This window comes from Malaclemys terrapin, chromosome 1 (assembly GCF_027887155.1).
Source record: "Malaclemys terrapin pileata isolate rMalTer1 chromosome 1, rMalTer1.hap1, whole genome shotgun sequence".
Classification (NCBI taxonomy): domain Eukaryota; kingdom Metazoa; phylum Chordata; order Testudines; family Emydidae; genus Malaclemys; species Malaclemys terrapin.
Genome location: NC_071505.1, coordinates 337,949,340 through 337,976,044, shown reverse-complemented (window position 1 = coordinate 337,976,044; position 26,705 = coordinate 337,949,340). Strand labels below are relative to the sequence as shown.

The 26,705-nt window shown below is 44.1% G+C and overlaps 1 protein-coding gene across 1 annotated transcript in view; it reads left to right on the top strand.

Annotated features, from left to right (window-relative positions):
* Positions 1-5,305: 5,305 nt before the first annotated feature.
* Positions 5,306-26,705, top strand: part of ACER3 (alkaline ceramidase 3) — a 71,739-nt gene continuing 50,339 nt past the window's right edge. Inside the window, exon 1 of the mRNA XM_054015820.1 lies at positions 5,306-5,451. Within this exon, the coding sequence (XP_053871795.1) occupies positions 5,349-5,451 (103 nt within the window). The 5' untranslated portion in view covers positions 5,306-5,348. The remainder of the gene's footprint in view (positions 5,452-26,705) is intronic.

Genomic DNA, 26,705 nt, shown 5'->3' with positions numbered 1-26,705 from the left:
CTATGACATGGGTCAAGCAGTCTCCATTGTCTATGTGCTATCTCTGAGAAGTCTCCATTGTATACGATCCTTGGGATAGATCTTAGGGGTGTGGATTCCTTTAATAGGCCATCCGTGTGTCTGGCTCCTCCATTGTTGCACCTGAAAGGCTCGTTCTGAGTGTTCCCAACCTTACAACGTATTTCAGTAACACACTCACACGCAGCAAAACTTCATAACTTCACATACAATCCAACAGGATATTAATATACAACAGTTCAAGACTTTTAAAATAATATCTCACATGGCATACTTGGTACAAAACATATCATAATTATGTGACGGTGGTGAATATAGGGGTGCCAGGGTGCAGCTTTGAAGCACGGCATGTTGCAAATCCCTAAAATGTCTGCTTTGAGAAGGTTGGTAGCGTGAACCCCCTTCTGTTGGAGGGATTTAGGGATAGTGGCTTCAAAGGCAATAGGGGTCCGTTGGGGAGGGAGACATGAACTACTAGCAGAAACCTAGGCCAAGATCTGAGTGAGCTGTAGGTGGTGGATACAGGGTTGACTCTGTTCTTACGCTGCTATAAATCAGGAATGACTTCAATGAAGTTACTCCAGTTGTACCCTAGTGTAACATCAGAATGTAGCCTAGTGCATGGGTAAGTGCCTCTGCCTTAGGGGCTTCTGACCCACTGCTAAGCATTGCCTCCTTCCTTGATTGATTGCAGTGCTTGGCAGGCTTCTTTCTCCTACTCCTTATGCTGATAGGTGTGGCCATCACTTGGTCATAAATATCAGAGGGATTCCCAACAGGTGCTCAAGTTCCAGAGAACCCCTGGAATTGGAACCTGTGAACCTATCACCCACTTCCACAATCATTGCCAAAACCACATACTGCAGCTCTTGTCAAGGGGTCGGCTTTTACAAAAACCTGTGACCATCCTGTCTGCAGCTGATGGGTTTGTGCTCTATTAGTAGATATTTTTATTTGCATATTGCTCATTCTTTACATCCTTCCCATATTTTAATATTTAAATTTTAAAGTAGATGGTCTGTACAGTACTTGTTTCTTTAATTAGTTTCCAAATTGCTAGCAGAATTTCAGATTTTACAGAGATTTTTTTTCTAAGAAGTTTCACACTTTAGTTTAAATGCTCATCTATGGTGAAAAAGTCCAGTCTAGAGCCTCACTAAGAAGAAGGTTGGACAAACACCTGTCAGGGATGGTCTAGGTTTACTTTCTCCTGCCTCAGCACAGGGTGTTGGACTTGATTTCTTGAGGTCCCTTTCAACCCTACATACCTATGATTCACATCCTTACTGTGTGAACAATATGAAATCAATCGCAAAACTGATAAGTCTGTGCTATATTTGCAATCAACATCACCTTCCAATATATTGAACTTCCACAAGTCAAGAAGCTGAAATGCTTCAACCAGGCTATACTCCTCCATCAGGGTCTGCAGTTTGAAGTCAATGGTGCCGGTGCTCCTAAATCAGATGCTTTTGAAAATCCCACCCTTAGGTGCCTAAATATAGATCTGGGAGTCTATTTTTTGAAAAATCTGGCATGTATGTATAAAAGTTTGCAATAATGTTAATGTATTGAAAGTCTAAATACTTTTCATTGTTAACATTGAAGCAATTATGTTTTGAAGCCACAAACATTTTATGCCCCTAAGAAATGCTTATGCCACAATAAAAAATGCACAAGTAGTTACTATTCATGTGAGTGATTATGTGTTTGCTTATGTACCTGCTTATGTGTTTGCATCTACTCTAGGAACAGAGACTGAATTTAGGTTTGGTTTAGCTAGCCTAGACAAACCTTAAAGCATCTACTCATTTATTTAGCTTATGAGTGAACTGCTCAATTATGTGGAGGGAGAGGTTCAGATATTAAAAGGGGGATCCCTGGAACTGAACCTGGGGAAAGAGGAAGACGGAGCTAAATTGTAGGAGGTGAAGTTAGTGTTTTACTTAAAAAGAGAGAAAAGGAAACACAGATGAATAATAAGATGTGCCTAAAATGTGGTCTGTGTGAATGAACCCCTGTACCTGTATGCAGCCCTACTGAAATCAATGGGGATCCTCATTGGCGCTGGGGTATAGCCCAAATAGAGCTCATTGCTGGACTGGGTATGTACTTGTATGTTGTATCCCTTCCCTGCTTGGTCTTTTTAGATTATATGCTCTTTGGGGCAGGAATTGTCTTCCTCTGTGCTTGCAAATCAGTTGGTATATTTTGGGTGCTACTGTAATATAAACAGTAATAACTAAAGGAACCACTTGTATACGGTGAGCAGGAGTGATACCCCAAATCAGGGAAAAGCCCCAAAATGCAGGTATTGGGGGGTTTAAAAAAAAGAAAAAGGCCCAAAGCTACTATTAATAGAATGATTTTCTTGTTCACGCTCGAATATAAAAGGAAACCTGTGGGTTTTTTCGAATTGAAGTTGCCAAGTTTGCAACTCAAATTCTGGAGCACTAGAAAGTGAAACTGACCAGAAAGAAACAAAAAATACCCTAGTTAGCACAGAGCAGTATTACTGTTTGCCTTGTAAAACAGCATCAACACAAATTGGAAATGATATTCTAAGCCATTAGAATCATGTTAGATATTAGCTTCCATCCCTCCCTTCTCCTACCCCCAGCCTCTACATGCTCCTGCCCCCCAAAACCTTCCTCCTTCCTGCCCCAGCCCCCAAACCTATCCTCCTTCCCACCCCCAAACCTGTCCCTGCTTGCCCCCAGCTCCCCAAACCATCCCTCTATCCTGCTCCAGCCCCCGAAACCTTCCCTCCTTCCTGCCCCAGCCCCCAAAACCTCTGTCCCTGCTTGCCCCCAGTTCCCCAAACCTTCCCTCTATCCTGTCCCAGCCCCCCCAAACCTTCCCTCCTTCCTGCACCCCAACCTTCCTGTCCCAGCCCCCCCAAACCTTCCCTCCTTCCTGCACCCCAACCTTCCTGTCCCAGCCCCCCCAAACCTTCCCTCCTTCCTGCACCCCAACCTTCCTGCCCCCAGCCCCCCCACACCTTCCCTCCTTCCTGCACCCCAACCTTCCTGCCCCCAGCCCCCCCACACCTTCCCTCCTTCCTGCACCCCAACCTTCCTGTCCCAGCCCCCCCAAACCTTCCCTCCTTCCTGCACCCCAACCTTCCTGTCCCAGCCCCCCCAAACCTTCCCTCCTTCCTGCACCCCAACCTTCCTGTCCCAGCCCCCCACATCTTCCCTCCTTCCTGCACCCCAACCTTCCTGTCCCAGCCCCCGCAAACCTTCCCTCCTTCCTGCACCCCAACCTTCCTGCCCCCAGCCCCCCCAAACCTTCCCTCCTTCCTGCACCCCAACCTTCCTGTCCCAGCCCCCCACCTTCCCTCCTTCCTGCACCCCAACCTTCCTGCCCCCAGCCCCCCCAAACCTTCCCTCCTTCCTGCACCCCAACCTTCCTGTCCCAGCCCCCCACACCTTCCCTCCTTCCTGCACCCCAACCTTCCTGCCCCCAGCCCCCCCAAACCTTCCTCCTTCCTGCACCCCAACCTTCCTGTCCCAGCCCCCCCAAACCTTCCCTCCTTCCTGCACCCCAACCTTCCTGTCCCAGCCCCCCCAAACCTTCCCTCCTTCCTGCACCCCAACCTTCCTGCCCCCAGCCCCCCCAAACCTTCCCTCCTTCCTGCACCCCAACCTTCCTGCCCCCAGCCCCCCCACACCTTCCCTCCTTCCTGTCCCAGCCCCCCAACCTTCCCTCCTTCCTGCACCCCAACCTTCCTGTCCCAGCCCCCCACCTTCCCTCCTTCCTGCACCCCAACCTTCCTGCCCCCAGCCCCCCCAAACCTTCCCTCCTTCCTGCACCCCAACCTTCCTGTCCCAGCCCCCCCAAACCTTCCCTCCTTCCTGCACCCCAACCTTCCTGTCCCAGCCCCCCCACACCTTCCCTCCTTCCTGCACCCCAACCTTCCTGCCCCCAGCCCCCCCAAACCTTCCTCCTTCCTGCACCCCAACCTTCCTGTCCCAGCCCCCCCAAACCTTCCCTCCTTCCTGCACCCCAACCTTCCTGTCCAAGCCCCCCACACCTTCCCTCCTTCCTGCACCCCAACCTTCCTGTACCAGCCCCCCCAAACCTTCCCTCCTTCCTGCACCCCAACCTTCCTGTCCCAGCCCCCCCAAACCTTCCCTCCTTCCTGCACCCCAACCTTCCTGTCCCAGCCCCCCCAAACCTTCCCTCCTTCCTGCACCCCAACCTTCCTGTCCCAGCCCCCCCAAACCTTCCTCCTTCCTGCACCCCAACCTTCCTGTCCCAGCCCCCCCAAACCTTCCCTCCTTCCTGCACCCCAACCTTCCTGTCCCAGCCCCCCAAACCTTCCCTCCTTCCTGTCCCAGCCCCCCCAAACCTTCCCTCCTTCCTGTCCCAGCCCCCCAAACCTTCCCTCCTTCCTGCACCCCAACCTTCCTGTCCAAGCCCCCCACACCTTCCCTCCTTCCTGCACCCCAACCTTCCTGTCCCAGCCCCCCCAAACCTTCCCTCCTTCCTGCACCCCAACCTTCCTGTCCCAGCCCCCCCAAACCTTCCCTCCTTCCTGCACCCCAATCTTCCTGTCCCAGCCCCCCAAACCTTCCCTCCTTCCTGTCCCAGCCCCCCCAAACCTTCCTCCTTCCTGCACCCCAACCTTCCTGTCCAAGCCCCCCACACCTTCCCTCCTTCCTGCACCCCAACCTTCCTGTACCAGCCCCCCACACCTTCCCTCCTTCCTGCACCCCAACCTTCCTGCCCCAGCCCCCCCAAACCTTCCCTCCTTCCTGCACCCCAACCTTCCTGTCCCAGCCCCCCCAAACCTTCCCTCCTTCCTGCACCCCAACCTTCCTGTCCCAGCCCCCCCACACCTTCCCTCCTTCCTGCACCCCAACCTTCCTGTCCCAGCCCCCCACATCTTCCCTCCTTCCTGCACCCCAACCTTCCTGCCCCAGCCCCCCCAAACCTTCCCTCCTTCCTGCACCCCAACCTTCCTGTCCCAGCCCCCCCAAACCTTCCCTCCTTCCTGCACCCCAACCTTCCTGTCCCAGCCCCCCCACACCTTCCCTCCTTCCTGCACCCCAACCTTCCTGTCCCAGCCCCCCACACCTTCCCTCTATCCTGCCCCCCCAGCCCCCAAATCTCCCTGTCGCCCACGAACGGGCTCCACTAGGTCACAGCCGCTGCTTCCCGACAGGCGTTAACGCCCTGAAGGCCGCAGCCAGTTTCCATGGCAACGAGCGGGCCGGACTCCGGCCCCGCCCAGGCCCGGCGTGTGGGCGGAGCCACCTCCCGCCTCGGCCCGCGCCGCGCAGTGAGCGTCCGGGCCCGGCCTCGCTCGCACGCAGCGCTGCGCGATGGCTCCCGCCGCCGACAGGGCCGGCTACTGGGGCGCGCCCACCTCCACCCTGGAGTGGTGCGAGGAGAACTACGCCGTGTCCTACTACATCGCCGAGTTCTGTGAGTGCCGGGGCCGGGGCCGGCCCAGCCCAGCCTCCCTCCCTTCCTTCCCCCGAGCGGGGCTGTTCCTTCCCCGCCATGCCCGGGGGTGGCTCCCTCCCTCCTCCTGCATGTGGGCCAGGAGCCCGGGCCGGGCTCTGCAGCAGCCCCCTCGAGCCCCGGTGGGAAGCGGGAGACGGTCCCAGCAGCCCCGTGTGCCCCAGCGCCCCGCTGTGAGGCGCGGGACTGACAGCCCCTGTCCCCGAACTCGTGGCCGCTGCATCGGGGCTGTTATCCCAGGGATGCATCCCAGCGGCTCTAGGCAGGAGCTGGTGAAAGGTGGGCCCCAGACTCAAACAGGAATGAACGCAGCAGAGCCCTCTGCTCTGTGTTGTGCAGGAGGTCGGATTAGATGTTCACAAGGGTCCCTTCTAGCATTAGAGTAACAGCCGTGTTAGTCTGTATCCGCAAAAAGAAGAACAGGAGTACTTGTGGCACCTGACGCCGGGGATAGCCTTGGGATGCCTTGCTGCTGGAGAGGAGATGATGATGGCAACAGGCTATTGGCTATGGACAGTGGGATGGCTTGGGGCCTTAAAGACACGAAAAAGGGAGATTCTAAATCAAAAATCACACACATAGTGCCCTATCCAGGCGCAGGGCCGCCCCGGGGTGGTGGTGGGGGAGCAAGTGGGGCAATTTGCCCTGGGCCCCCCAGGGGCCCCCATGATGATATAGTATTCTATAATGCAACTTTTTTTTTATGGAAGGGGCCCCCAAAATTGCTTTGCCCCAGGCCCCCTGAATACTCTGGGTGGCCCTGCCCAGGCTTGGAAGGATTAGCGTTTTATCAGTAAACGTTGGTAAACGTCAGTTTTACCATACACTGGCAAACTGATTACATAAAATCTCCATCTGTGATAATCGAAATATACAAATAAGCAAAGTAGGAAAAATGCTGCGTAGAGACTTATTAGAGTTTGATTTGAGGATATTTGCTTCCTATGTTTTGACAGGCAGTGTTGACAATTTGTGTTATAAAACTTTATTTTTTTAAAATTCAGTATCTACTGTCATTGAGTAATTATTATCTGACCACCACCACCCACTGTCTGACCCTTCCATAATTTTCTGCAACTGTGAAAATGTAAATAGATAATAATTTTGAAAATGCTTATCATTGATCTCTGTTGAAATTATATAGATACAAAATTGAATTTCTCTAAGCCTTGCCATGAGTTTGCATAGGCCTTAAACAGAGTGAGGCACATTCCCTGCCCTTTGCGAGGGAGGTAGGAAGAAGTGATGGTCTAAGATGGACAAAGCAAAGTGCAGTTGTTCCCGAAGAGGCACTTGAGGAAGGATACGTTAATACAGGCAGGACTTATTAATCAAGCTGGTCTTATTTTTTAGGGACCAAAGGTGGGACAGCAAGCTGTCAGGCTTTGTGCCTAGGGATGGCCTTGGATCACAAGAGAGGAGATGCTCGCATTGTATTCATGGCAGTGCAGATTGTGCTATGAAAAATACTGATTTTTGACCTTTATCTCTCCCCCCCCCCCCCCCAATTATGTATTTTTGTGTCATGTTTAAGGGTGATGGTGGTCATAGTGCATACGTGCTGCTGTATGGTAGGGGCCTTATGCTGCAAAGGTTTATTTGTGGGCTTAAAGTTAAGGGCTCTTGTTTGCTCATTAGTCTAGGAGAGCAGGATCAAACAAACCAGATCCCTCCCCCAGCGTGTTTGGAGCCTTGTATTAGAAAAAAATCATAGCTGAGTATAGTTTGGATGCTTCACAGATTAGGTATGATTTCAGAAGTGTTTTGAATGAGTGGGAGGAAGTTTGGCATCCATTTTTGGAAGGTTTAGGCATACAGGAGGATGATGCAGATGATCCTATTGGGTTTTCTTTAGTCACAAACATTGGAGTGGGTGAAAAAGATAAAGGGAATGGTCATGAGAGAAGCTTTTGTAGAGAGTGGCCATGGGAAGGTGTGTAGGAGTAGAAGAGGAGCAGTGTAGACAAGACAGAGTTACAGAGATATTAGAAAAACAAAGTCAGTATTAGAAGTGGGGCTGGTAGTGCTGCCTGTTGTTAAGGTTGCCTGAAACTTTCCATTGTAAGACCTTGTTTTCAGTTGTTTATCATTTTTTGCCAAACTTTAACCATTTATAGATCTAAGGGTGAAAAAGAGTAGTGACTAGTAAGATGCATATTTGTATGGATTGAAAGGCTATAAAATGAGGAAGTTGGGACATAACGTGTTAGCCCATGCTAGTAGGTGCTAGATATGGAGAGGAATAAAATAATTTTAGAGATGTAAAGAAGCAGCAGAATTTGATGAACGGGACATAAATCTACACAGATTTGAAGGGTGTAAACGCCGAGAAGGAATGAGAATTATTTAGCATGGTAAAAGGGGATATAAATAAGAGTACCGGGATAAAATTTAAAAAGAAAAAAATTTAGACTGAACATCTGCATGCTCCTTGATAGCGAGGTATAGTTTATTGAATAATCTTTCCAGGGAAGTGGAGGAGGCTCCATTACTTTTACAAATGTAAAATTAGATTTTACTAGTGTCTAATTCAGGGGTTCTCAAACTGGGGGTTGGGACCGCTCAGGGGGTTGCGAGGTTATTACATGGTGGGGGGGTCACAAGCTGTCAACCTCCATCCCAAATCCCACTTTTCCTCCAGCATTTATAGTGGTGTTAAATATATAAAAAAGCGTTTTTAATTTATAAGGGGGGGTATCTCGCTCAGAGTCGTGCTATGTGAAAGGGGTCACCAGTAAAAAAGTTTGGGAGAGTCCCTGGTCTAATCCATGTACATTATGGAATAATCTTCCATTATTGTCGAGATAGACCAGGGTGAACCAACCATCTCTACATCCGATGAGTAAGCAGAGAAAGAAAGAGAAGACAAAGATGACATCACGGTAGTGGAGAGTGTTCTGAATGTGAGGGTCAGAGGAAAGATAAAGCTCCATTTTAGAGGATATGAATCAACTAGCGTTGTAATTTAAATCAGAGCAAATGGATTAACAACCTGTCCTTCATAAAAGAACCATGGGATCTTTCATGACCTTTGGTTTATAGCTCTTCTGAAGTCCCTTATTTGTATCTAATTATTTTGGATATTAAAATTGTTGTCAGTTCTTTGCTAGCTAGTGAATTTAAAAAATGAATTGGAAGTATTTTTCCATTCTGTATGTGTCCCTGAGTCTCCCTGACAGTCTTTGTGATTTTTTACTATCACATCCTATTTGAAACTCAAATGCACAAGGTAAGCATACTGTAAAATAAAAGTTTCTCTTCTTTGTTGTTTTATTTGTAGATATTACTTGCAATAATACCAGATATATAAAAAAACCTCAGACCAATATGCAAATGCATTAACAATTACATAGCAGTATAAAACACATTGGTGCTTGCTTTTAGAATTATGTTGTTTATGGAGGAGAAAAAAGTTTGTGTTGAGTGATATGTTCTTGGGTAACAAACCAGCAATTTCTCATTAGGTAGAAAGGCACAAGACTTCTTCAGTAAACCTGCATGTATCTAGGTAGAGGTATGCCAATTTTTATACTAGATTGTAAAAGCAGGATGTCCAATGTGTTACAAGCACTGGAGAGCCCCTCACTACAGTGACAATATTTCTTAATTTTTGTATCTAGTTTTTATTCCAAATAATTTATAAGAAGCCATTGGATATTTGAAACTTGCAGGACACTGTCAGGGTTAAACCATGTGTTCTTTTTACAGTAAAAACCATGTTATCCAGCCCTGTACCAACTGGTAAGCTCTATAAACCGGCATTTCTAATCTTTATAGAAAGTCTGGTTTATAGTCCGGTTGGCACGGCTAGGCGGCTCTGCGTGCTGCCCTCGCCTGGAACCGTGGCCAATGGGAGCTGCAGGGGCAACACCTGTGGACGGGGGAAGCGTGTGCAGAGCTGCCTGTCAGGTCCTCAGGCATTGGTTGACGCTTGTGGGGAGCCACCTGAGGTGAGCACCTCACATCCCTTCCCATGCCCCAACCCCTGTCCTGCACCCAACTCCCTCCCAGAGCCCCCTGCACCCCCTTACCCCCCAAACTCCCTCACTCTTCGTTAACTAGCATTTTTCACTTACCGGCACCCCCCATTCCCCCAACATGCTGGATAAAAAAGCTTTTACTGTACTTATCTAAGGGCATGTCTACACCACAGCTGCAGTTGTGCTGCTGTAGTGCTATAACATAGAGGCTTCCTGCATTGCCAAAAAACCCTTCTTCCTTCAGTCTAGCCGTGTCTACCGCGAAGGTTAGGTTGACCTAAATATGGTTCTCAAGGCATGACGTTTTTCAGCCTTGAGCAACATAGCAGTGTTGATCTAATTTTTAAGTGTGAACCATGCTTACTAAAACACTGTAAGAGCCAAAAACGTTGGCTTGTTTTGCAACTCAAGTCATTGTGCCACTTTGCAAATGTTTTTGATATGCTAATTTCAGTACAAACTGAGACATTGTGCTCATGTGCTGGTCCGGAAGCCTACGTGTATTTCTTTCCTATTCATTTTCTGAACGAGTAGTAAATGATGGCAGCTGATCAAATGTATGTATTCAGAGTTGTGAGGTCATGTAGTATACACTGTTTGTTTTAATAAATTCGAACCCAAAGGTTCCTGTCTGGGATATTTTTGGTGTTCCCAATTCCAAAATAAAATTTCCCTTCTGCCTTCCTTTATCCACTTACCTGACTGATTTTTCCACAACTCTTTCTCCAACATCTTCCAACTCCCTTAATCTTCTCCTCCATATCTGCATTCTGTGGCAGAGCTTGTTGGATCATTGATACCAATGGGAAATAAAATCTTTGGGTTTTTTTATTTCATTTAAATAGACTCCAAATGCTCCCGGTCTCTCCTCCGCCTGAGAAAAAAGAAACAAAGGTCTTGAAAGGCAATTATTTTTTAAAACCTTGAAGCCTAAAGGGACCTTTACCTCTAACTGTACTTTATTCCCTTTGTTGGTCTAATCTGCGTGCATACCGTACTAGTTTGTTCTTTAGAGTTGGTCAAAAGTGCAGTGCTGATGGCACTTGTTTGTGTGTGAGAGGACAACATAATACAGAAGCACTTGTTTTGAACCAATCCGTTCTAGCCCCCAGTGCTCGCACACTGAATTGTGCAAACTCTGTAAACTTTGTAAATAAACCAAAGCAACCAACAAAAAAACCCCACCCACCCCTAAAATATTGGGCTTGCCATTCAATCTTAAGTTCTGTTGTGTGTGTCATCTCCTTATTTCTAATTAAAGATGATGGTTAGAGACCAGGGTGCTTCACATTAATTGAGCCCATGTGGTGTTTACATTACCATGTCCCCTGTTTTTGGTTCGAATATCAGCTTGACAAGTCGTGTTCCCTCTCTGTCATCCACTAATATGAACATAACAAGGGTTTGTCTTAGAGAACATGAGATATGTATTTAGCAATTATGTTGTAAAAAACGGAAACTTTCCCATATTTAAATTAATACTTAAAGCTAAAAGAAATTCTCCATGATGCCCCTAGGGAGGTCAGGACCCTCAGCTGAGGGAAATGGTGCATCTTGAACAGTTATACAGTCAATTATCTGTTTTCAAATCAAAGCTCTGTGGCGATTTTTAGCCACTTGAAATTGTATCTTGATCACTTCTCAGATTTGCAAGTCTCTTCTATCCTTATTTCAGTATTACTTATTAATCAACACATGTAGAGAATATCCAAAACATGACTTCTGATTTGACAAGAGGTGGGACCAAGGACAGCATTAGCGCAGGTCAGGGAACAGGCTTTAAAATGGGACTAGTGACATGTTCTCTTTGCTTCTGATCAACAATTGTCACAAGAAGAGGCATGTCAGCATCCTTATTTAGCATGCAAACAGCATTCAGAAACATAGTATTTGTCATGTTGGTTCAGACAAGTGGTCCACCTCTTGTAGATCTGTTTTGGATGCTTCAGAGAAAGGTGTAATGGTTCTTGTTATAGACAACTATGGAATGACTAATCTACCTCTAGGAGAAATTTCTTCCTAGCCCTTGGTTGTTAGTGGGTGGCTTATGTCCTGATGCACAAGGGTATGTATTCATCATAGACGTTCGTTTTCCTGTCCCATGTTACTCTGGATATTCTCATTTTTCATGTGAATGTCGACCCTTTATCTAAATCCCACTGACTTCTACTACTGAATCCTACTGCTTTCTTGGCCTCTGATCTCATTGGTACAGCATTTTTACGTCATACTTAAGAAAAGATCCTGTATCAGTTTTAGACCTGTTTCCTTTCTGTTTTGCTGAATGCCCCTTTATATTGTGAGTGGGTAAGTTGGAACACTCAATTTAACTTCACTGCGGCATCTGTTTTCTCATATTTCTATCATATCCCCTTCTATTTGTTGTCTTTATAAACTAAACTCTGTCTTTTCAATCTCTCTCCATATCTCTAATCACTTTTGTTGCCTGTTTGATACCTTCTATTTCTGTTCTTTTGAGTTGAGATGGCCAGAACTGTGCATGCAGCTCAAGGTGAGGGCATCCCATCCATGTATGTAATGGCACTACCATGTTTTCCGCAATTTTTTTCATCTCAGTTTTTACTAAGTGGCAAAAAACTGTATTAACACCAAGTCAGGGTTGCCTGGTGATAGTGCATGTCCTTCCGGAACATAGAGTTCAGCAAACAAACCTTCTGAAAACCAGGACATAGAGCAGGGGTGGGCAAACTACGGCTCGTGGGCCACATCTGTCCCACGGGCCATTTTAATCCGGCCCTTAAGCTCCCACTGGGGAGTGGGGTTTGGGGCTTGCCCTGCTCCGGTGCTCCAGCTGCGGAGCAGGGTCAGGGGCCACTCCGCGCAGCTCCCAGAAGCAGCGGCATGTCCCCCCCTGGCTCCTACTCATAGGGGCAGCCAGGGGGCTCTGCTCCGCATGCTGCTGCCGCCACCCCCACAGCTCCCCTTGGCTGGGAACCACAGCCAATAGGAGCTGCAGGGGCGGCGCCTGCAGACAGGGCAGCATGCAACAGAGCCGCCTGGCTGCCCCTCCACATGGGAGCCGGAGCAGGGACATGCCGCTGCTTCCGGGATCCGCTTGAAGTAAGCACCGCCCTTAGCTTGCACCCCTGAGCTACCCTCCCGGTGCCCCAACCCCCGCCAAGTGCCCCAACCTCCTCCCTGATCACCCTCCCACCCTCTGAACCCCTCGGTTCCAGATTGAAGTCCGCTCCTATATCCCAAACCCCTCATCCCCAGCCCCACCCCAGAGCCCGCACCTCCAGCCAGAGCCAGCACCCTCCCCCCCAGCCCAGAGCCCACTCCCGCACCCTGAACTCCTCATTTCTGGCCCCACCCCAAAGCCTGCACCCTCAGCCAGAGCCCTTACCCCCTCCCACATCCCAACCCCAATTTTGTGAGCATTCGTGGCCCGCCATACAATTTCCATACCCAGATGTGGTCCTCGGGCCAAAAAGTTTGCCAATCCCTGAAAGTTGAGTAAAGTTAAGTAAACCCATTCTCAGATTCTCACCCCATGTTAGCCGTGTTGTTGATGCATGCTCTGAGCATGCCTGTTCTAAGCTCTCCACTCAAAGAGGCAGGGTTTCCCCAGAGTCTGGATCACATGTGGGTAGGGAGAGGGGCTCAGACACCCCCAGAAAGGCAAGCCCCCTGAATGTGGCTTGCATGAGGGGGAACAGGGATGTAGTCAGGCCCCCATAGATGGGCAGAGGCCCTCAGTCCTGGTGTACACACCCACAGGGGGCAGGGAGTGGGACTCAGACAAGAGGGGCAGTGACCCCAGATCCCAGCTCACATATGGGGTAGGAAGTGGTGCTCAATCCCGCAGATAGGCAAACGCCCTCCAGAATCTGCCTTGCATGAGGGAGGACAGGAAAGGGTCAGGGGTCACATTCCTGTAGATGGGTTGGGTGTACAGACATGGGAGGAGAACATGGGGCTGACAGGCGCCCCTGCCCCTATTCTCTCCATCCCCTATCACTCACCCCCATGTCCCCTTTCCAGTATTCAACCCTGCCTTAGTATATATCCTAGTCCATATCCTCTCCCCATCACTTGCTCCCCAACCCCTCCCCCACTTTTCCACCCCAATCACTCTTTCAGAGAGCATTTGCTTGTATAGTTAATTTTCTTTTAAAAAAAATAGGTATTTCCCTAAAATAAGAATCCCCCCTTGAGACAGGCACACTGGAGCAACATGCCTGCATATTTGCCTCAGATTTCTACCCTGCGTTGAATTTAAACTCTGTGCCTGATGTGAAGCTCAGATTTGATGTTGTGACATTTCATTGGAGCAATCCATGTCTTGTGACAAAGGGTAGGTCTGCTGTACAATAAACTACCCACAGCTGGCCCATGTCAGTTGAATCCAGCTCACGGAGCTATAAAATTGCAGTGTAGGCGTTCGGGCTTGGTATGGAGTCCAGGCTTTGGGACTCCAGAAGGGAGAGGGTCCTGGAGCCCAGGCTCCAGCCGGAGCCCGAACATCTACAGTGCAATTTTATAGCTCTGCGAGCCCAAGTCAGTTGACATGGGCCAGCCTTGGGTAGTTTATTGCACTGTAGATGTTGTTTTCCAGCTAGTTAGCCTTTCTTACTGCAAATGCGTAGTGCAATAGCTTTAGTGTATCATGTCTTAACACGTGAGGCTTCTGATATTCTAAACAGAAGCAAAATCTTTTACAAATAACTTTGCCCAAAGGTCTGCTTGGTGCCTTGTACTCCGTTGGTCACCCGCTAGCATTGGACATCCTGATGCAATTCTGAGTCTTCGTTTGATCTCTATATGTGAGCAACAAAAGGTTGCTAGAATCACACAACTGTAAGAAATGCTGTATCTCAGGAAATGGCCCCAAATGTGGATCACTAGCAGAATCTTGCACCCCATAAGGGACAGCAAATTTTAAGGCAATCCAGGTAACCGTGTAGATTTTAGAGCATTTAGAAGAGTGGACCATTAAACAGAAATCTGGTCTTAACTTCAACTTATTTTACCATGACATTTTGTTTGCCTTTTTGAGTGCTACTTCATATTGAGAAGATGTGATTACAGCTATCCATGATTATGCCTGGTCTCTCTTTCTGAGTGGTTAAAGTTAATATAGAACTGACCAACCTGTATGAATAGTTGAAATTATTTGTCCGATTTGCATTACTTTGCATATGTTAACAGTGAATTGTGGGGGAGCAAAGAAGGGGTAATGTAGTTAGAGCAGCAAGCTAAGAAACTGCACTTCATTTCCTCATGGTCTTCCCTAGTTTTGATTTTAATTATTTTGTCATTGACAGATGTTGCCGCTTTACTGTTCATTCTCTTTTCTAGGTCACAAATGAATATGTTAAACACCAGCCCTAGCACAAAACATTTTGGCAGACCACTGTTAAACTTTTGCCTAGTTGACAGACTATTTAGTCCTTCCCTTTTTGTCTTTGGTCCAGTTCTAATTCACTTTTACCCCATGACTACTTAGTTGCTTAACCTCCTTTGAAGGACTGTGTCAAAGGCTTTTTGAAAGTCCAAATATATTGATCAGTTTTCATCTATCTGCCATTGCTGGCATGCTGAAAGGGCTTTAATAAGTGGTATGAGCGTATGCCATTTGTGTTTACCTGTTAATATTTGCGTAGTTAATCAGTGGCAATAAAATGCTTTAATGCTACTTAAAGCACCAAATTACAGCATGTTTAGTACTTCAAATTCAACATTTATGTGGCTGGCATCTGGGCAGCTGTCACTCCAAATGTTAAATCATATAAACGCCACTGTTCTAATTCTCTTGTCTGAAAACTTCCAACACCCACAGACTTATGGATGGAATGATATGAATTTGCACCTTCAAAAAGAATTTAAGAATTTTACACTTATGCAAAATTAATGAAGTTAAAGGAACACTGCTGACTTAATAACACGCCTGTATAATTCTTTATCTTCTATAGTTCGAGGTAATAACTATAATTACTGTTACTGAAAGACACACAAATGTCTTCAGTTTGTTTTTTGTGCCTTTACAGTGGGGCTTAAGTTGACCTAACTACCGTACACAGGGTGCAAAATTTTTCAGAGCACCGAGTAACGTAGGCAGACTTAAGGTTTAGCTGTAGAGCAGTCCAGCAGAAGGATTTCTGAGCGTGGATCTTTGCATCTGAATGGAGTGCCACTGATTTTTGGTGGCCTGCATGCAGGCAGATCATGTTGCTGAGTCCCACTGGAGTCACAGGGAGTCCATTCAGATGTAAGGTTTTGTGTGTGTGTAAATGAATATATGGGAGAGGGAGAGAGACAAACAGATGGACCGCCTCCATGGGATTAGGGGCCTCAGGAGTACGTTGCTTTTGTGTTAGCTCAGGATCCATCAAAGTTTGTTCAGGAGGTCTTAACAGATTTCAATACGATACAATAAATATTATCAACACTTGACAAATTAATTCCTTATTGGCAAGTAGGAATCTTTTCTAGGGGACTGTGGGGAATCAGTGCTGTTAACTTCTGTAGAATCTTTGCTCTCTTCTTCATGCTATGGTCCTCAGGTCCATTAGAGTGGGTACTTGTGCCTGCTGGGTGGGAAGAACTAGACCTGTCAGTCACTGGCAGCTGAGGAATGCTTCTCCCTCTGAAGTTCCCATCATTTGTTTCTGTCTCCAGGCTGTGGCCAGTGGCTCCTCCAGCCCTCCTTGCTGCAGCTTTTTGGAGGGAAATTCCAAAGTTTATTCCCAATTTTTAGACTGGCAGTTCTGTTTTAAAAATGTGTAATCCCCAGCTTTGTGCCAGGGCAGTCTTTGATTTTTAGGGAGAGCATCCCCCCTCAGCTCTCCTTCTGAGGCATTTGCAGCGGTTGGTGCCCCTGCAGGCTTCAGCAAGCAAGCGAGGCTGGGAAAAGCCACAGGCAAAAGGAAAGGTGTTAACCCCCGGCAGGAGAGGAGCCAGGCAGGACTGGGAAGAGAACTGGCTCCAGGGCAAGCAGCCTTTCTCCCCCATCTTCATGAGAAAAATGAAGCCCGAAGAGTAGCGCACCAGATGGAAGATCACTCCTGAGTCTATACAGCCGGTGCCAATTGCCACACCTTTGACAATGGAATTCAGCTGCCACTTCCCTGTGGGTAGCGGGTGGAGGATACCAGACACAGCATGGATTATTTTGTATAGCTCTCAACATTAAATGTTTTCTTAGTGCATCAACCTTATTCAAACCCCATGAGGTCATAGAGCATGACTTTGGAGCCTCGTTCTGCTCCCTATCGCGCTATCCAGATTAAACCCCTACAGTAAGCGTTGTCCTTTCCTATCTATTAGAGTGGGCCTCATGACGGCTACTATCCCAATCAAACCAGGGCTTTTTTATTTGAAGTGAGCTTTCTCTAATGAGACCCAGTATTGTACTTCTACTTTGGACAGGTAGTCTGCACAACTGTCATAGCATTCCTCCTTCAGTTAAGCTTCAGGCCAGTTCTCAAGAGCACTGACATTCTCAGGGTAGAGTAGTCATGTCTCCTATATTGAGATCTGCTAGACAGCCATAAGCTCACCAAATTCTGCATAGTGGTCATCTGATCTTAGCGAATGACATTTCCTTTGTTTTGGTAGAAGTCTTCTCCACGCCTTAGTGTCCAGGGAAAGATGGAAGAGAGGTAATACATATAATCTAACTCATTTTTGATGTCCAAATTTGAAGGATGATCCTGTCTCCCTCCCTGGAGGCACACTACAATGGGATTTTCATAGCAGAGTGAAAACCAAATCAGTCTTGCCTGTTTTTATGCTTCCTCTTTGGAATTGGTAGGCAACAGTAAAAATAACACGAATCAGGTCAATTTAATTCTGCTGCTGCTTGGGAAAGCAGCAGAACCAGACATGGAAGTAACTAAATTGTACATTATAAGACATAAACTATCTTGTTCCTTTAAACTGCATGGTGTCTGGCTGTGGGGTATGTGGTGGCCCAACTATATTTTTGCTAGTAGTCTTGATCCTGAGTGTAGTAGGTGTTGGTAAATTTTTCAGGCTCTGATTTTTGTTCCTTTAAGACCTCTCTGAATCCATACTTTCCCCTCTATCCCCATCGCTAAAAGTTTTGTCCATACCAAGTTAATCTCTTACCTTTAAAATTGCAACCTTCTCTGGCTTCCCATCAGTTCTCACTCTAGGTGTAGAAGAAGCTGAACAGCTATTCCTCCTCTCCTAAAAACATTCCTATCCCATCATTCACCTTCTCCCCCGGGATAGCAGAGGACTTGGGAGTTTGGGGTTCAATTCCTTGCTCCACCACAGACTTCCTGTGTGATCTTAGGTAGATCTCTTTGTCCCTCAGGCCATCTGTAAAATGGTAATAATAGCACTTTCCTACTTCAGAGGTATTGTGAGGCTAAATACATAGAGATTATAAGGTGTTCAGATACTATTGTGATGGGAATCATGTAAGCACTCAAAACTTTTTTTATCTAAAAGTATTTTAAAACCATCAGCAAGTAAATATCAGCAATTTGTGTTAAACTGCAGCATGAACACAGTTGTCATATTTGTGATACTTAGAATATCAATTTCTTACCAAGAAATGTCTGATGGTTTAAATTCTGGGCTTGGTATGTGTCGTGTTAAATCAAAGAAAAAGAAATGAGTGCAAGTGAACAGTTATAGTGCTAGCATAATGCACAAAAGGATGAAAGCAGGATAGATTGATTTAAATCACCAGGTGGAAAGCCTCAATTTTTAATCAACTTTTCCATTTGTACTTCAGTTATTTTCTAAAGAAAGGTGCATTCTCATTAGTTGATATAGCCATTAAAACATGTTGATATTCAAATAAGTAGAGCCTTTACACTAGGGTCTGGTCTACACTACAGAGTTAGGTTGACATAAAGCAGCTTAGATCGACCTAAGAGGGTACACTATAATGATATATATTTATTTAAGCAACTATATAGCTTAATATTTTCATATTCTTATATTGGAAAATGAATGATATATTGCTTTTATACTAGATAATTAACTTTTTTGCTCATGATTTGTGTCAAGCTATATTAGGATGGTAACTGGAATTTAATTAAACACACAACAGTGTATGAAATTTATTTTTATTAAATAAAACAACCATATGTTTTCACTACATAAACTTCTATTATCAAAACACATTTCACATTTACAACTGTATGATATATTAGAGAAATTATCTGTAGTCAGTGAATTAACTGATTATTTCAGGTCCTCCTGGGAAAATTTTCAAATATGCCTATGTGAAAGTGACTGGAGTGGAAGTTCCTGCTTGCCTAAGGCCTGGTCTACACTAGAGTGGGGCCGGGAGACGATCGAGCTAAGTTAACCAACTTCAACTACGTGAATAATGTTGCTGAAGTTGACATACTTAGATCGACTTACCGTGGTGTCTTCACCGCGGTGAGTCGACTGCTGCCGCTCCCCCGTCAACTCTGCCTGTGCCTGTCGCAGCGGTGGAGTACAAGAGTTGACGGGAGAGCGCTCGGGGGTTGATTTAGCATGTCTAGACTAGACATGATAAATTGATCCCTGCTGGATCGATCACTGCCCACCAATCCGGTGGGTAGTGTGGACATACCCTCAGGATCTTGAAGATGACATTTCCTAAGTGACATCTACTAAGTTACTTAGGCTGACCTTTTGTGCCATATTTATAAAGCTTGACCTCAAAAGCTAGATGTCTTTCCCTCTGATTCTTTCTTTATAATATAGGAAAGCAGTTTTTAACTCAGTTTTTGATAGAGGCTCATGGATTCAGAATATTTATTTTTTTATGTAAATGTTTTAAAAGTTTATAAGAAGTTTAGGGCTTAGCGTATTTTGTATTAAATTCAGATTTCATTTTAAACAGGTTTATTTTTAAAAAGAAAAAATATTAAGTTCAATAAAAACATCTGATTTAAATAAGAAAATCTGATTTAAATTTAAAAATATCTGTTCTCATCCACTCTGGATGAAAGTTAATAATAATAATAATTAATGGAGATATCCCATCTCCTAGAACTGGAAGGGACCTTGAAAGGTCATCAAGTCCAGCCCCCTGCCTTCACTAGCAGGACCAAGTACTGATTTTTTGCCCCAACTCCTTAAGTGGCCCCCTCAAGGATTGAATTCACAACCCTGGGTTTAGCAGGCCAATGCTTAAACCACTGAGCTATCCCTCCCCCAAGTGCTTCGGAAACAGCTAGCTATTCCTGTCAGGTCTGAGACCTAGCATGAATTTTAGTGTACTCCTAGCATTCGCGTGTCTCGCCATTGGTGTTGTGTTCATGCCTCATCCAGTTCATCTCCCTGGCGGTGCTATATTATTCTCTGCAGTTCATCTCTAGCGTGTTGTCCAGTCTAGTTTTAACTGTTCCAAGTTATAGAGCTTCCCACTAGGAGACTCTTCTGGGGCATAACAGGGCTCACTTTCTGGAAATTCTACCTACATTTATCTTTTTTTACTTTTGTTTAATTGCTGCTAGTTAAAATGCCCCCATGTAACAACCCAAAGAATTCCTCTCACTCCTTGATCTTCACATCTTCCAAATGTGTAGACTATTATATCATTCCCTTTTAATTGTTGTTTAGCTAAGGTATAGATACTTAGCTCTTTTGATTTTTTTTTTTTTTTAAGAACATCCCTTTAACTCCTGATACTTTCCTTTGCTATTCTCTGATCTCTGTCCAGTTATCTCTTTCCTACAATACAGTGCCAAGATATGAATACGGAACTTACCCAGTACTGTATAGGGATGGGATATACCTCCATGATGTATGGTATGTCTTGGATCTTTGTATAATTTCTTGGTTCTCTGCAGTGTTTGCCTTCCTATTTTAATTCCATTTATGCAGTCCTTTAATTTGCTGTTTAAATTTCTTCCTCGTCATTAAAGCCAGATCTAACGCTGTTCCTTATAGTAACCCATTAGTTCTAGCCATTATTTTTTCTCATTACCCATTTTTATGGGTTCAGTGAGTTTCCAATTATTGCTTATATGGTCCAGTTAACGTTTGTCTAATTTGTTTCCTTCAATATTTTCTCTGTTTTCCTACACACAGGAGTTACAGGACTACTATTTAAAAGACTTGTATGATATATTTGAATGTTATCTAGGTTGCTTTTACTAAAAGGTGCAGCTGGGTGCCACCATGGATTGTAATCACAATAAATTACCAAAGCTAAGCAAGAACAGGCCTAGTTAATATGAATGGGAGGACCTTCCTGGGAAATGGAGGGTGCAAGAACTTAGCTGTTTCTACTCAGTGGTTAACACTATTCCCTCAGTCAGTATTGAGCCAGTGCTCCAGCGTAATGTAACGCTGCAATGTATGTCTGGATGACAGTAAAACAAAGGTCCTGAGTATTCATGGTCATTGAAGTTCCTGGGACACGTTTTATAAAAGGGAAATTACTGATGATACACACTGGCCAGATTCCATTTTGGGTGACTCTATTCTATCTCCTTGAGGTCCTCCTGAAATATCAATTGGATACAGGATTTCCTGACTCATTCTGTATATGTCACTGTGGTCTGCTAAATATAAGATACTCTATATTTAAAAATGGCTTGTGGAAATGAAAAGCTACTTGCTGGGCTGTTGCCCTGGTGATACGAGGGAGAGAACTGCAAAAGATACAAGTTCGTGAATTGAAGAAATGCAGATTTTTTTCCTGAAGAATTTATGAAGTGATGCCTGTATTTTGGTAATCTAGTAATGATCTTAGCTTTTCAAGGATTCTGAGCTGTGTTTACTGCTCAGCGTGGTCGAATGGTAAAATATCGTATATACAACAGAAATTTGCTGTTTGATTCCAATTTTAATTTCCCTGTTGGCACTTTGATATCATGTTGATGGGTGCCCAAGAAATTATGCCTGTATTATAGGTAAATTGCTATTGACTTTCTAATTCTTTAATTTTTTTTTTTTTTTTTTTTTTTAATCAAACCCTCTACAGGTCTCTCACCGTCTGAATTATATTGAAGCTTCTCATCCTACCCTTCAAACCCATGCATATGTTAGTTTCCACCCACTTTTTTTTATCCCTTTCTTTCCATGCCCTTTATCCCTTCTGTCACGCATGTCACATAATTAACCTCCCACCCTTTTGTTTCCTTTCCCTTCTCTCCCTCTCCTTTCCATTCATCCAGCTCCCTATGGAAAGAAACCTCTGCCTGCCCCAGAGCATCACATGAAGTTTTCTCTAAGAGAGGGCCGCCCCCACATGATACAGCGAACTTAATCCAGCTTTTAGGCACAAGCAGGTGTCCGCTCTTTCTGGTGTGCTTGAATACACGCCATTCTTCCCACTTTCTTAATAAGCATATTAGACCCCCTGAGCTTGCACTGCAGCTCTGACTGAATTGTCAAAAGTTTAAAGGTTTGATTAGAAAAATAAGTTCTTAGAACTTGACATAGTTTTGAAAGTGACCAGATTAAGTCACTTGTGGCCTAATAATAAACAAACTGAAAGAAGATTCAGGCACTTCACCTTCCACCCAATCTTTGATTTCACAATCTCATACTTGTATTTTCTTTTCCGTATTGCTATGTGCAAGATCCACACAAATGGAAATACGTTGACAGTGACTATGCAAAATGCTGTCAGACATGCAAAGTAAAACTGTTGGTTTTTTTCTTGAATCATTTAGTTAAAGTAAACTTAGAAGTTACTTGTAATAATAATTGGTATTCCTTTTCAAAGATCTGTTTAAAAATGCTGCTGCCTTGCCTGTTTTTCTAGTTTAAAGTGCTGGTATGATACAATACAGATTTTTAATGGAAGAAATGTGATGTTCATTGTTACTGATCACAAATCTAAAACTAAAAAAAACGTTAACTGCAAAAGTGTCCTTGCCACGCTGTCACATACACTCTACTTGAACTTACTATTTTCACTACATTAGAGTCAAAATTGATGGCTTTTCCTAGAGAGAGAGGAAGAGAACATTTTAACAGTGGAAAGGACCCTCATGATTCATAAATCTCTCATTCATCCTTAGTACAAATATATATACCAGGGTAATTTAGAAATGTTCAAGTCACACTGGTTGCCCTGCCAAAAGTTTAATGAGGTATTTTTTAACTTCTTTAGTACCTTTCCCTCATTGGAAACCCTGCATTTGTTGCCCTAAATGTGTTACAATTAGTGCCATTTTTATTCCATGCTTAGATTTTTCTAATGGCCATATATTTTGTTGAAAACAGACTTAATTGTCTAGCTTCATTTACTTTATCCTATCACATTCTCCTTCACATGTTTTGTAGAAGTAACTTTCCAATTCAAAAGTGAATTAAAGGTTTATAAAATCTAGGTTCTGCAAATTTATGGGAACCCATTTATTCTACGAAATATTCCAGCTAACACCAAGCTCCGTTCTGGGTTGTACCCGTTTATATCTTTCAGTTTCCTTTCATGTGCTCTCTTCAGGCTCATCTTTAGACTGTCATATCTTTGTTTGGCATGACTGAAACTGTTGTTCGGAGCCATGTACACTTGTGGTAGTTTATATATAATGTTTGAAGGACTGAAAAATTGTTCTGTGAATACACATGCAAAGTAATAGACTTCTCAAATTTTCCATAGAAATTTGAATTGCCTATTGTATTTGTTGGATTGTTTGCAGATATGGTGAAACTCTGCCCATGGGAAATCTAAATAAGAGGTCTATAGAATTAATATTTGCATAAACTTGTTTTCATATGGGTACAGTACTGTATTTGGACTTCCTTGGCAAATAAAATGCCACTTTGGAACAATGCTGTGTATTAAAATGGCCTTGCGAAATTGTCGTGAAAATTTGCAAAGCAAGGCATGAAATCTACTTGCCTTCCCTTTACCATGATGACAGATTAAACTAACACTTAGGTTAAAAAAAATTACTCTGCCTGGGTGAGTATAATCTTGAAAAAGCTGCTTTTAACAAATCAACTAGATTTTAATAATTTGTGTGTGATGTTGGGGAACCTGTGTTCAGGGAAGGCTTTTGGACTCATGCTGTTCAGATGAATAAAGCTGGGTGGGGTGAGAGTGCATACTAGGTGGGAGGGAGGATGAGGGGGGAGCAGTAGGGGAAGCACAAAAGTGGAAAGCTTACAATATTTTCAGTAGGTTCACCTGATGCATGCCAGGATCATTTAGACAATACCATGCGCTAAAACAATGCAGGGAAGTCGTATCTAAAATTTGAGTGATGGCACTTCCTCTCATTGCAAGACAGCCTGAGATGTAAGGAAGGTACTCACTGATAAGACTGTAGCAAATAGTTTACACGAGCTTCCATTTTATAAATATTTAGAGAATTAAAGGTAAAACTCTTGCCTTAATGTACATTGTTCTCTTTTCTGTGTTCTCATATCAATCTGAAGTTTCCAGCCTTAATGGGCTCTATTCTGAAACGATTTGCTTTGTCAGTTACGAACAGGTCTTTCTTTACATATTCCTTTAATTCAGTATTTTTATATTTGATTCTTCTTTTGCATATTTCTTAGGATACTATGAATCATTTCATACTAATAGTCATCTTTAAGAAATTATGAGATTTACATGATCTGCAATAACTGCTTTGGGAAATCAGAGCATTTAAGAGCCACTCTAGAAAATTATAAAGACTTAGAACACAGGGCCATATTCTAAAGAAACTTTACCCTGCCTTTTCAGACAACATGGCTCTCTTGCATTGTTTGTGGGGAGGACAAGATAATGGCCAAGTTAAAATATTTACAATACATACAACACAAATATTTAATTTAACGGGAGCTTCTTCCACCCCTGAATTCTGTTGAGGCTGACCTACTGCCCACTTTAGGGATGTGCCACAAGGTAGAGAATGGGTATCTTTAGCCTGCTGAGGTCCTATAATCTTCTCTCTCCTTATCTGATGGCTCTGCACTCCTCCTCTCCCCAAACTAATGATCAAGACGAGATTCAGTATTATCTAGCCTTGTTTAAAGGGATGCATCTACTGGAATAGGGAATAGTCTTCTTGACACTAGTCGTTGGGCTGGTGACTCCCAAGGGGAATTAAGAATGAAGAGATCCCATAGGGTATGCCCTTATCCTGCAGTCAGATCGGCATTGGGTGTCTTTGCACAGCCCTGTTGACCTCAGTAAGGATTCACTTGGGTGCAGGGGGTGTGCTTCTGCAGCACTGGTCGTAAGACTGGGGCCTTTCTTTGGGGATCACTGACTTTCAACCAGATCAGCTTTGTTTATAACTGGTTCAAACTGGTGGTTGTGCCATTGCTAAGCATGATCATGTTAGTAATGCAGCTTGTTAAAGAGGTACTCGCTTCAGATAAGATGTATCTGCTTCTGAAGAACATCTAAAATGGAAGCAATCTAAATTTGTCAGTGTTTATACTAGTTGCATTTTCAGGTTTGCTGAGCTTTAACAGTGAAAATAGGCTAGTTCAGGGGTAGGCAACCAATGGCCCGTGTGCCGAAGGCAGCACGTGAGCTGATTTTCAGTGGCACTCACACTGCCCGGGTCCTGGCCACTGATCTGGGGGGCTCTGCATTTTAATTTAATTTTAAATGAAGCTTCTTAAACATTTTAAAACCCTTATTTACTTTACATACAACAATAGTTTAGTTATATATTCTAGACTTATAGAAAGAGACCTTCTAAAAACGTTAAAATATATGACTGACACGCAAAACTTTAAATTAGAGTGAATAAATGAAGACTCGGCACACCACTTCTGAAAGGTTGCCTACCCCTGGGCTAGTTACTTCATCAGTATCTAATTTCACATTCTGGTTCTCATGCTGGAATAATGCTGTTGTGTCTGGGGTTTTTGCACTGCAGGAGAGTGTTTAAATATGTAAAGCATAGTTTCTTTGGTAGCGTTTCTTGGAATAAATTGGACTTCAAAACACTTGAGCATAGTTTGATTCTTCCCATTTCCTTTTGGCAAGTAGTTTGAGGGGAGTAGGTATTTGTGTGAGACGAGTTCCTGGGGCAGGTGCTATATTGAGCTGCAATATTGGTCAGAATGCCCCAAATTAACTTGCACATTTCACAAGCTGCACCTGTTTGTTCAAGGTTTTATACAATTTAACTCTTATTGGCAATCCTTGAATAATAAGGTTCTGATATTAGCATCATATCAGGCATATCTGGTGTTTGGTCTGATGTAATCTGCAAGTACATGTTTCTCTGTGCTTTATATTGTCAGGTGGTCAGACTCCTGTATTTTTATGCATCTGCACTTTTAAAGAAAAGTATAGGTCAGTATTGAATTCGGTAACAACCGTACATAACTTCTGCTCCTAAAATCTGACTACATCCGGCAGGGATAAGATGCTGAATTTGCACTCCCTTCAGACCAAGCCTGTTTGCTTAATTCCTGTTGCCTTACTTCAGGGTTTACTCACTGTTGTTTTGCACTTTGTGAAGTAATTTATAGTATACCCATGCAAAGTGGATGTAAAAACACTACCCAGTCAGTATGGTAGAGTCATTCTTTATCGAATCTGTGCAGGTGCACTACTTTCTTACTGTGACATCTGGTATCATAGATTAGTTGAAGTTCTAAAATGTGACACTTATTTTTGGTCTTCTCTTTGTGTTATCGGATTGCATGTTCTACGTATCTGAATACAGCCAAGCTCAGTGTTTAGGCAAATGCCTTCAAGTTCTATTCAGCTAAAAACTGGAGATCTGTGTTGGTAGCAGAGCTCTTGTGTTCAGATGTCACACGTCCCAGCAATCTGTTGCTTTTGGACCGCACTAAGAACGTGCCTGTCCTACTGAAATCTGTCTTTAGAAATATGCCTTGGTTAGTAGCTGTATGGTAAGTTTTAAACCCTGATGAGGGAAGAGTGTTGCCTGCAGTTAGCTTACATGATTAAATCTAAAATGAAAATTGTATAACCTGTCTTGAGGGATTAGAGGGAAGAGCATGGGGAGAGAAGGAAGGAGTACTCTATGCTTGTGTTAGTGCCCCCAAAGTGTCCCAGGAGTTGCTTTTTCAAAAAAAGCAGCTCCTTAAAATAACAAAACTTCTGCTATTTGAGGATTTATATTTGCTGAAAGAATTTCTGATAAAATATGCTTTGTATTCTACCAAGATTAACCATATTTTTTCTGTTTCTTTGCCATAAACATAAGCAACATCTAGTATTACTCTTCGGTCTGATGTAGTATTGTAATATTACCTAGGCACATGTGAGGTTACCCAGACTGTAGCAAAATCTAACAGCGGATAAAGTGCTAACGCAGAAAGAGGCTTGGAGAAAAGGTGTAGCCTTTTTACTGA